This window comes from Montipora foliosa, chromosome 1 (assembly GCF_036669935.1).
Source record: "Montipora foliosa isolate CH-2021 chromosome 1, ASM3666993v2, whole genome shotgun sequence".
Classification (NCBI taxonomy): Eukaryota; Metazoa; Cnidaria; class Anthozoa; order Scleractinia; family Acroporidae; genus Montipora; species Montipora foliosa.
In genome coordinates, this window is record NC_090869.1 from 69,447,385 (window position 1) to 69,459,884 (window position 12,500).

General features: G+C 39.9%; 2 protein-coding genes across 2 annotated transcripts; both read right to left on the minus strand.

Annotated features, from left to right (window-relative positions):
• Positions 1–517: 517 nt before the first annotated feature.
• Positions 518–3,692, minus strand: LOC137972989 (uncharacterized). Its single transcript, XM_068819692.1, has 3 exons — positions 3,572–3,692; positions 1,226–1,436; positions 518–1,136 (listed from the first exon to the last, which is right to left on the minus strand). Exons 1-3 carry the CDS (start codon positions 3,690–3,692, stop codon positions 518–520), a joined length of 951 nt encoding a protein of 316 aa, XP_068675793.1.
• LOC137980719 (uncharacterized) lies at positions 2,752–5,241 on the minus strand. Its single transcript, XM_068828150.1, has one exon. It carries the CDS (start codon positions 5,162–5,164, stop codon positions 4,196–4,198), a length of 969 nt encoding a protein of 322 aa, XP_068684251.1. The 5' UTR covers positions 5,165–5,241; the 3' UTR covers positions 2,752–4,195.
• Positions 5,242–12,500: the final 7,259 nt, after the last annotated feature.

A 12,500-nucleotide genomic window follows, 5' to 3' on the forward strand; every position in this document is an offset into this window, starting at 1 on the left:
AACAGAGTGCAACAATAAGCTTTTAATGGCGAGCACATGCTCTCGTTCAACGGGAAATCAGTGACTGATGAAATGTGTCACGCAACATGTCACACCCCCCCCCCCCCCCTCCCCGTATGAAATATTAACAAACAAAGAAAAAAACTGGACCGTTAAAGGCAACAAGTGGGAAAAACATTAACTTGATGTGAAACTGCTTCTGTTGATAATAAGAGAGTGGTGGCGCAGTGGTGAGAGAGCACTCGACCCCCACAAATGTGGTCCGGGTTCGATTTCCAGACTCGGCGTCATATATGGGTTGAGTTTGTTGGTTGTCTACTCTGCACTGAGACGTTTTCCCCTCTTCTCAAAAACCAACATACGACTTGATTTGCGTTGATTGGTGATTTCACTTTTCAGTGTCCCCAATTAGTGCTCCAGCGCTAGAACTATGAGACGCTTAAATAAAGTTCCTTTCCTTTCCCAAGTTGCTTGCAGGCTGTTCACGAAAGGAAGTCTCTAAGATACGAAGGACTATTCACGAGTCTTCTTGACCGAGTTCGGATCCTCTGATCTGGTTCTGCCTGCTCCTCGCACAGTTAAGCGCATGGTAGCCCTCGGTACCCGATTCCTTGCAAGGTATGGCTTCATAGGGCTCGTCGAGATGACTTGACACATGTAGTGGCTCAGCGAGGGTTACCTCGACAGGCAGTTTGTTGGCCGCTTGTGTCTGGATCATGCTTTGTTCTGGTTGTGGTGGTTCACCGTTGGCTGTGGCAGGGGTTCGCTCGTTGGTCTTCTTTAGGTAGGCTCTGTTGCGCCTATAGGAGGACCCATCTGCTGTCTCAACTTCATATGATCTTTCGTCAAGTCGTTCAACGACCACACCCTTCTTCCATTCCTTTCGCCCCAAAACAAAATGTTTCATCCTCACCGTGTCTCCTTCACTTAATTCAAGTAAGTTGTGGGCATTGGCATTGTAGTACTGGGCTTGCCTCTTAAGGGCATCTTTCAGCCTCTCTCTCTCTCTCTCTCTCTCTCTCTCTCTCTCTCGTGATTTGTATTCAGGGGTCTTGGTTCTAAGAGAGTACCAGTTGTGGGCCGTAGTGTCCTTGTCCTCCTGTTCATGAGCCTCTGAACTGGGCTGCTTCCGATTCCTTGTGACGGGGTGTTGCGTTCAGCAAGGTGTCCCAAGTGGAAGTCATCACCACCCTTGGCAGTGTTACGTAGCATTTTTTTAGCAAACTTAACAGCCGCCTCAACTTTACCATTTGCCTTACTGTTGTAGGGCGAAGAGACCAGATGTTTAATGTCCCACTCCTTTGTCAGCTTTTGGAATTCTGCAGCCACGGATTGGGGGCCATTACCACTAACAAGCTGATAAGGACCCCCATATATTGCAAAATTGGCTTTGAGCTTTCTGACCACTGTTCCAGACTCAGTATTGTGTAGTCTGTCTGCAATTATAATAATCCACTGTCACCAAGTATTCTATCTGATTCTGGGTAAAGAGGTCTACAGCAATTTTCTCCCAAGGCCTCTGTGGAATGTTATGACTCATAAGAGTCTCTTTGCCATGCGAAATTTCAAGCAATCTGCAGTGTTCACAGGTGGAGATCCAGTGCCTGAGTTCAGAATTCATACCAGGCTAAAAGACACTCTCTCTCGCTCTCCTTAAGGGCCCACAGACGGATTTTTCGCGCGTTGCTAAAGAAGTGAAATGTTACTTCCGGTAACTGACGTCATCATATCATGAGCTGACAAGAAAACCCACTCACAAGCAAAAGTCGCCGCACAAACTGTTGTTTTCATCCAAGGTTTTCCCTTGCCCTTCCTCGCGCTCGTTCTCAGATCCACTGCGCATGCGTAAACGAACTGACTTCCGGTTTGAGAAAAAAGCTAAATTTCCGGCGGTTTTAAATTGAATTAATTTTTTTACATGGCATGTTTCACCCCCAAATACAGAATATAGCTAAGCATTGATTTTTTAAAATCATCTTTTTTGAAAAAGGTATGGGTATTTCAGTATCGTTTATGTCTTTAAAGAGAACATTTTTCAAAATAAAAAGAAAACCATGCTTGGCTGGATGCAAAAACGAATACAAATTATCAAACCATCGATTAAATACCCAAATTGCAAAGCACGGAGACAAATTTAGAGTTTCGAAGCAAGCAACCGTGGACAATTTTCCTGTCGGTGTACGTTGGATCAGTGGCTTGATCTGATCGGCGTTATTTCAAGTTGAGAAACTAAATATTTTAAGCAAGAGCCGATACAACGTAGATTTGATTTTTAGTGATGTACTATATTTCGGCTGGCCAAACCAGCCTTCTTCAGGTACAATGAGAGTTTACATTGAATTGCTTCTATGTACATATATATATATATATGGTAAATGGATGTTGACGTAATACTGGAAAAAATGTGATAAAACATGGCAGTTACAATTCAAAATCTTTGTAACTGCCATGTTTTATCACATTTTTTCCAGTATTACGTTAACATCCATTTACCATATATATATATATATGTACATAGAAGCAATTCAATGTAAACTCTCATTGTACCTGAAGAAGGCTGGTTTGGCCAGCCGAAATATAGAACATCACTAAAAATCAAATCTACGTTGTATCGGCTCTTGCTTAAAATATTTAGTTTCACAAATTTAGAGTTTTCTTTTATTAGTCACGTGAGCATGGGCGTGGTTTGATGACGTAATATTTAGGGTCATGGGCTTACAAAAGTTGGAAACTGACCAAAATAATGCCAAATTCGCTCAAATTACTTAACCATTACATCCTTAGCAACGCACCCCAAAAAATACGTCAGGGGCCCTTAAGGAGGCTCGAATTTTTTTTTCAAACAAATAAACATATTTTGTCCTTAGATACAGTTAGGGTAATCATACCAGGACGAAATTTGGCGAGGGTATTAGGTACCCGTTATAGATTTCTCACATCACATTTTCCTACAAAATAACGTTACCATGGCGACGATATAAGGCATTGTTTTGAGCCATAAAATCAAGATATATTGTCTTTTTTGAAAAAAAAACGGGATAGTGAAATCTTCCTAAAGTCAGCGTTACCAGATAATGTTAGAAATAATCTTTAAAATATTTAAAATTCAACAAAATCTGTAGGTCAGTTTTCAGAAAAATCATTTATTTTGAAATGTCTCAGAATTTTTTTAAATTTGAAAGACAAACGTTTTAAATTAATCTAAGCTAACATGCGAAAAAAAAAAAAATTCACCGTCCGGAAGCAGAGATATAAACGAGTAAAGTTGCAAAAAATGAGAAAAATGAGGGGGTTACGATTACAAGATCGACATTTACGCACGCGTCACTCGCTCGTTAGAGTGCACACGCGAGTGGAGCTACAGGCAAACACAAACGGATTTAAGTGACCATTAAACCGTGTGTGTACAATTTTCGTAGCTTTCGTGAATAGGGGATGTCTATTTATATTCCTTATATATAGGAATTAGAAGAAAGGTGAGCGAAATTGACGGTATTTGTTTATTTCTGGTGACCCGTTCTGAATCGCGCGCGCGCTCAGCTGAAAACCCTTTCGAGCCTACTTAAACAACCTTCTACACCAGCATTGGACGCAGGTATGTCTTTCTTTATTTCAGCCTTCAGTCCTTGAGGTACAACAAGGCGTTCCCCCTTAAACACTAGGCCATCATAAATGCGAAGTTCATTTCTCATGTTATAGTAGGGCGTCAGCTCAGGGGAACCTTTGATCGATCTTCAGGCCATCCTTTCAGTATGGTGTCCATGAGAGGTTGTCGGGTTCTATCCTTTGCAGTCGCGAGTTGGATGTTTTGCATCCTCTCTTGTCGCATGGGTAGGAATTCGACCGCATTGATAGTCTCAAATTCGCTGGATGCTGTTTGACCACGTGCTTGCAGAAAAAATCAAAGAAACTTGATATGATATGTCACTATGAATTTCATGATTTTCAACAAGTAGCAGCCTGTCTTTCGCTGTTTGCCGTTGAAAGCAAACGCGAGGATGTTAAATCCACTTTTTCAAAAATTATTCTAATTATCCAGTGGTTGTGCTTGAAAGTGCGCCACTTAAAAATTAAGCTACTTTTACGTACTTAACAAACTGATTGCGAAAACAAGAAAATTAGTGTTTCGTGCATCTTTTCTCGAAGCAAAACTGTGAAACAAATTGAACGACGCCACCATCAAACTTCCTTATTATCATGACCGGGTATCATGACAACCTTGATTGTGATCTTCCACTCTGTGAGTGTATTTTTGTTCGGTATTCTGGTGATAGGACGCTGGTGACATCTCTAACCCATCCACTGCCTGGGTATCTCTCCTCATTTGAACAGCGCACCATATTAAACGACAAATTTTTCCCAGGAAAAACGTGCAAGACATGGCAAGAAGAGCTTGTATAATGGCTCTGTTGACGGGAGCGACGCGGTCGAAGTTGAAAATCACACAAGCTGCCAAAACCCATATCGAAACTGGATAGATAGTTAAAGTGTACAGTAAGTGTTTTTTCAAAAGCGTGTTTTCTAAAATAAACCATATCAACGTTAGAAGAGCAAGAATTCCGAGTACAATACTAGCGGAAAGTTCTTGTTTAATACCATGGAAATATGTCATATTTAATGAAAGGCTTCGAAGGGCTGCAACTGTTACCCATGTTGCATACACAGCTATTCCATTGTTTACAAGCAGTTGAACAATCCAAAAGTCAAGCCGTCCAATGTGGTCTCTTTGCTTGTACAATCCAGCATAACTGCAAAGGAGCGTGACGTAAAGGAATGCCATCAAAGCGAAAACAAATCCAGTTGTTGGCTGGATTATCTCCCAGCTCATAAGCTGAGTCCACGCTATGTTTGATACTGTGGCGAGGCTAAAACATACAAAGAACATTGGAGGAAGAACATCGGGTACACTTGTCCTGAAGATGTGTGTTAGGCTGTAAATAATCCATACTGATGTCCAAGCATTTATAAGCTCCCATATTTCAAAGGCCAAAGGAGCTGGAGTAAATTCAATAGAGTATTTGCGCGCCATATTCCCGATGGAATTGTTTCCAAACAATATTCCACTGCGATTGTTGGCAGCATAATTCATGACCAGAAGGAGAGTGTGCATAATAAGGTTTATAACAATGCATGTTGCCTTAATGATTCGATAACAAGACGCCATTTTAGCTTGAGCCGAGAGCAAAGGAATTAACTGAAAGCTGATACGTACTTTTCAAATAAAGCCGACTATAGAAACAACAACAACCAAAAAATATTTGCATGTTTTTTAGCCACTAAAAGACAACGTGCCACAAATCTGAGATGAAATTCAAAGAACTTTCAAAGTATAAATAAAAAAGGACATTATACCGCGAGCAGCTGGGCATCGATAATCCGCAGGGGATCAGGGAATATTATTAGGGACGTTAAGCAAGAACGACGACGACGGCTACGAGAACGCCACATAACAATAAGTTTAAATAACAAAAACAATAGTTCTGCACACTCAGGTGAATTAAGGCCTGTACCCAGATCTATTTTATGAAAATAAGTGAGGGAGAGTGTGTGTGTGTGGGGGCTAACTATTGATCCATTTTATGTAACACGAAATAACGTTCGCACATCGTTAGCATAAGATGTGTGTTTATTTTCATTTATTTTTTCATTGTTTTTACTGTCCTTATTTGGTATTAGTCTTCGTGTTTAAATTCAATTGTACTTTAGGGAACCGTTACTTCTGAAGATGTATGTTGGAGCATACGAAACGTCAAGTTCATAAAAGGTTTTACAACATGCGTTGTCTCATTATGTTTATAACCGCGGTTTGTTTGTTATTTTTACTCAAGTTGAAATGGCCGAAGAATAAGAGTGTCTAAGATGTGAAGCCTTATATATGATACTTGCGTAATATAAATGAATAAAGTTAAAGTTAAATATTATCACGTGACTTGTCAAAGTTATTATTAGAGCAGAAATCCTCTCATGATCAGCTAAACGGCAACACTTTTTAACTTTTTGGTGGTGCCTAGATTTACCTTTATGATGTTAACACTATTGGGTGAACATTGAGCACTAAAGACTGCAATACCACTGCTCGGACAGATCAAACAACGTTCACGAAGGCATTCTCTCCAAAATGGAACTATGGTTGGCCAAACCTAGCATGATCAGCGCTCAAACTAGAAAGCAGACGCAGACAGCTGTTTCGGGCTTGTTACTATTGGGTACATCATTTCTGTGCTTAGACATTTCAAGATAATTTGAAATGAATTTGTGAGAAAAGAAATCGCTTTCCATAGGGGACCGGGCACTAATACAAAATGCCGTAAAATTTCCAAGCACAGTTCGCTTTCTTTTACCATTTTGACTAATCTAATAGTAGCGAAGTGTATTCACACTTTCCAAGCCGAGCGACTTGGAGTAATCGCAAAATTATTACAGTAACGGCAAATAACAGTTTTAGACAACGTTCTCGTAGCCGTCGTCGTTATCCTTCTTCAGGTCCCTATTATCAATTCGGTTTTCGACTAGCCTGCGGACAGGCTCCCGCTTCGGTTTAGGGCGAGTTAGCCGAGTTTAGTCTGGGGCGAGTGGGATGAGCCGAGAGCGGTATGGTAATGAGGGAGTGCAAAGGGGTGCCTCCCCCGCGTCCCACTCGCTTCGCTCGCCGAATTTTTTTCGCCCTCGCTGGGAGCCTGTTCGCAGGCTAGTTTTCGACCAAATCACGGAGATCCCATCTGGAGCTCAGAGTTTTTACGAGATTTCAACAACAATGAACAAGTATATAAATCTCACATTCGCTTATTTGAGAGGTTGGTTGGCCCATCTCAGATATCTCAGATATGCTTAAAGGTGACTGCGATGTGCAACAGACCTTGCTGCTCGGTACTAAGGCTAAACAATAAACTTGAACAATAAACCTGAAATTCAGAGAATCTAAATTCATTGGATCTGTATATAGGCCGCAGCTGAATTGTTTATTGTAGGTTTCATTGTTTTAGTTGTGCATTTGTTGGTGTTTGTTGCATCAATGCTTTTGAAGGCCAATCTCCTAGCTGCTTCTCTCTTTTTTTCCAGTACTCAAAATTTCCTAATATTACTGTATGAAAGTCTGCTGTTAAATGATTTTTCGGCTGCTTATATGAAAAATATGTTTTCACTCTGGTCTTCTTCTTATGATCTTTGCGGAGATCGCATTCTGTCCCTCAGTAAACCTAAAACAACCAGTTATGGTCTTAATGTTCTTTTTCTTACCAGGAGCCCATTACCGGGGAACTTTCAACTGTATTGTACGCTTGAGTCAACCCTGCCCCTGCGAGGTGCTTCTAAGAAAGATACGGGAAATGGTTGACTCAGAGGGTTAATATGAAAGATGGAAGATCCGTATAATGAGCTCATGTTTTGGCTTATCAGGTAAGTGGTGGAATGAATGCGCTACCTGATTTTATCAGTACCACTGAGATTACAGGTTTTAAAATGAGAATCCAGGGCCACATTTTTGTATAGCTGCTTTTCTTTTTGTGCATTTGTAAATATTATATATTTAGTTATGTATCCGTATATGTTAAAAAACTCGATGCGATGACTAGCTGTGAATTCTTATTGCCTAAACATAACGTAGTTTCTGTCCTAATATGTCAATAACTTAGAAATTTATTATCTAAGACAGATAAATCATCCAGATAGCAAGAATTTCTTTGCAACTTATAATTTCATTGCATCGAAAACCTATATTGTGTATAAGGGCAGGGTGCCTGGTCTCTGTTGTGTAATCAGTTCCAAACCAATCCTGAGGGCCTTTTTAGTAAGACATCCCTCTAAACCCATATATAGTCAATTGGTGGTTGAATTTTCTACAGGACAGAATGTAAAGGGTGGTATACAATAACATTATCTGTGATTGCAAGCAAGTAAATAAGGGTACTATACAAGGGAGCGTGAGTGGTCCGTATTTATTCAGCATTTTTCTGAATGACTTAGAGATGGGTATAGGTGAAGAAACTATCTGTTTTAAATATGCTGATGACTTTACAATTGTCGCTCCTGTTTTTAAGAACAATGACTAAGCAGCTGGACTTGTTAATACATTTTTAGAATGGTCTAGTAGTAACTTAATGAAATGTAATCCTAGTAATTGCAAGGAACTTGTTATCTGGACGAAAAGATATACCAATGTGCACATTGACACGATATCGAACATACCACAATGCTCTGAACTTACTGTCTTAGAACTCAATTTCCAGCAAGACTGCAGATTTGATAGTTAAAAGCAAGCTTGGTAAGGCCAATAAATGTTTATATGATATAACATCTCTGCGGAAGGAGGGATGAAGTCATCTTGAGATAGACTATTTATTTAAGACAATGTTTTACCCAATGTCACCTACGCACTAGTGTGGTATATGGAGCCTCAGATCCAGAATTAATAACGGTGCAAGATTTTCTAGACAGATGCCACAAAGGGCGATACATCTCTATTAGATTGAATATAAGAGTATTAGAAAAACAAGACCGCAAAGTTCTTAGAAAAATTTCTCAACTTAGTATCCAAACGCTATGTGAGCACGTCCCAAAGGCTTAGGTCATCGATTATAATTCACGGTATAAGAATAGCTCCCGCACGTTGATAAACACAGAACGTTTTTATTAATAGATTAACTTATAAATACGATCTTCACGTGTGATGTAATACTACATTTTATTATGATTTCAAACATGTAACATAAGATATGTAGTTTTTATCTTATGAGCTATAAAGACTTTTATTATTTAAGAATTCAGTATTGGAGGAGGTTGAGCATGATAGCGATAAATATCAAGGCTAAAGTTTGTGTTATCTGCCGAAGCCGAAGGCTGAGGCGGATAGCAAAAATAACAAATAAACCTCCATATACTTATTATAAGTATTACCTTCCGAATGGTCGAATGTCATTGTAACGACTGCCACCAGGAAACAGATCAAACAGAGTGTGCGCAAAGTCCTTAGCCTTTTCAGGACTGGGGAGAGTGCCGTCACCAGTCGCTCCACCAATGGACATCAAGACCTTTTTTCCCCGCTTTTGACATTCCTCAATACCTTCTTCAATTTTAGGGCATCGAAGAAGAAATGGGTATTCTTGAGAAACGGGAGTCTCGCATTGGTAGGCAAAGTTCAAAGCAGGGAGACCTTATTAACGAAAAAAGAGAAACAGCGGGATTGCTTAAGTAAGGAGCCTCAGAAAGTATGGTCATGGGACAGAAAACGTTAAAAAAAAAAAAAAAAAAAAAAAAAGAGAGGAATTGTGACAAACTGGACTGAATAGAACAAATCGACTAACTCAGTGTTGTACCCAATTCAAACCCTTGGGAATATAACGTTTTGTTTCAGGTATTTACATATCATTTAAATATGAATGCTTCATTATAATACGTATGCAATACGCATTATTTGCATGATTTGGTCCATTCTGTGCAGTAGATAGTTTTTTATGATTACGTAATTGGTTTTTTCACTTCTGCGCTTGGTGATTCATTAATAGTCTCGCTTGCATGTATTTTCCCTCGCGTATCGTCTACTGATTGACATTACTTTGCGTTATAATTGCCCCATTTTATTTTCTGAGTTTGTTGTTAATAGCGAGTTTTTTTTAAATTCTTGCCAAAATAAGAACATCCAAAACACTTTTCACCAAAGAGTAACATTATCTTCAAATCAGATAATTACCTTTGTTTCTGGCATCAAAGAAAACTGTGAGAAAGGACACGGCCAATATGTCGTATTTGGTTGTTTTGCAGACCTCCAGCAGTGGTTTCTCGTAGCTTTCACGACCATTTGCCCAGCTCCGTTTTGTCCCCAGTACCCCACCAGCAGCTGACGGCCAGAATAGGTTGAAAGTGGCTCTGTAATGTAACAGACAGACGACTTTGGGGAATATCAGGACGAGAAAACATTTTTTGATGTAACGATACTAAATTTCATGCAATTCAGGTTGCGTTCGATTGACCGTATTCCGGAATAGGAATACATGGAATATAAGTTAGGAATCCTTCGTTTTTACGGAAATTCGCATTAAAATTGTCAAACATCTGCTAAAATGCTATTTTAAACATATTTTTGTTATCCTTGCTGCTTTGAAACGCGCCAAACATACCGTTGTAATCATCACTCCACGTATTCTTATTCCGGAATAGGGTCAATCGAACGCGCCCTCAGTTTGCTCTTTTTTTTTAAATTTTTCTCAGAATGCTGAAACAAAGTGCAGTATCTCTCATTCCTGGAAAGATGAGTTAAAACAAGATTAAATCTAAGGTTTCCACTGCTATCTCGTTTTCATCATCCCCTTGCCAATTAAATCTACCTCATTAGCGTTGAATCGCTTTTCAAGAATCGCAGAGTATTCTTTATCGCATGTTTATACCACGCAGATTTCGACCATGGCTTACCTCGTAAGGACCAGGCCACACCGCACAGTAAGAGGAGCGCCACGACACAGCGAGGAGGAGAATCCATGATTCTAATGATAAGGTTCTCCAAGCAATGCTGTATGTGAATCCTATAGACTAATATAGTCTTTGGAGATTGTAAAAATGAGGCAATAAAAATGAAAGGTGCCAACATTTCTGAGTGAGTTGGCATTCACTTGTATTGACGGTTAAACTGCAGACGTTCTGTAAAACTACAACCTGAAAGTGTCGTTTTGTTGTCAGCATGGACTTTGTTTCTCAGCTGGTAGAAAAGCTGACAATACGAAAGCGAAAGATCCTGATTTCAGAAGCCCCTCTTAGTTGACACTGAACAGGTGATAAGAAAGTGCTGCTTTTGCGTGAATTTTAAAAGTGGTAGGATACTTTAGTCTTCGTGGAGAACAAATGCGTTGGGCTTTACAAAAACTCTCGCAATAGAAGCTTAGCAGGCTGCTTGCCACCTGAACCTAGTTTAAAGACCGAGTTCCCATGAATTTCCTATAGTTCAAACTAACTATTTTAAACGAGATATCATTCAAAAAAATCTCAACTGGATGTAGGGTTTACCTCACTACGTGCAATAATCTCTGTTTTCATTTTCTGGAAGAAGCATGAAATGTCACCATTACTCCACTTGGGAGGATACACACCGTTCGAGAAGAGTAAGGGGTGTGGTCACCGGGGGACCGAGATTTCTGAGTACTTCATTGACCATTCACCATTTCAGATTCACCTTTTTTCTCATGCAGATCAATCTCCTAAGCTCTGACTCTGTCCTTTTGTGAGTCTGGCAAGGTCTCCTTCAAAGTTTAAGTTTGTACCGATCGACAATAAACCGAGAAATGGTACATAATTTGAGAGATTTTTCATAGCGTTTTCGTGAAACGGCAAACCGAAAACGGCAAGCTGTTGCTTGACACAAGAGGAAAAAAAAGTCACTTACTATAACCCGTCTCTTTGTTGTATTTGTTCTGACTGTCACAACAACTTGAACAGAGAGGAAAATCTGTGTAGACACAAGACGATTCAGTTGGATAAAGACGACTGGACGAATGGCTGAAAAGGTGCAATCCCTTATGATAGTCGCGTTTAAACGAGAAAGTAAACAAATCGCGAGGAAAAAGCACTGTTTTATCGCGTTCGTACGTTTGAGTTTGCGAAGTGCATCTGAGAAAAGGAAGAAAGGGCGTTCCCAGGAGAAGTTAATGAAACTAACGCTAACAAAGTTCTCCTGAAGCTAAAACAGTGCCGGGGCATATCAGAAGCTATCAGTATTAACCCTTCAAGACACTTCATTTTCCCAACATGTAAACTTTCAGAAAAAGAACATTACACCAACTCCCTTAAGGATGTTGCCTACTAATTCAACGTTATTTTTGCGCGGTTTACTTAATATGCGGGAGAAGCAGATCTTAACAAGTGTTATCGAAATGTAAAGAGAAAATTAGGGTAACTTCGATATTTTTCGAAGATAATCAATCAACTGTATTTGTAAAAAGTTTTTAAACATAAAGCAATGTATGGCGTTCTTTTCCAAATTAAAGCTTAATTATATCTAAAAAATACATTGTTACCCTCAATTTTCTTTTTGGATACCAAGAACATTTGCTAAGTTCTTTCTCTGCATAATTTTGAACAGCGCAAAAATATCCCTGTATTAATAAGCGCCACCCATAGGTGGAAAAAGGAGCCTTCGGATTGCCTTTGACTTCAGTCAGGGTCTTGTCTTTTGTCATTGTTCGAAATTTAAACCCCTCATCATTCGTCATTTTGGTCGAATGATACCACGTAGGCATTGGTAAGTCGCAACTGAGCTGCTGAGGCTCACACGGCGAGAACTCAAGTAGCAAGCGACCGAGGGCATTGCCCTTCCCCCCGTGACGGAATGACAATCCGTCACAGTGTTAACCCCAGCAGTCAGTGTGAAGAGACCAGATGGAGCAATATGGTTCAAGGGAACAACGCAAAATGAGGCAACATGGTTCAAGGAAACAACGCCATGGTTCAATCATTGTTGGTTCAAGTGAACAGCGCAGCGACAAAGCCACGCCTTGAGCCCGCGAGGCAGACGTACT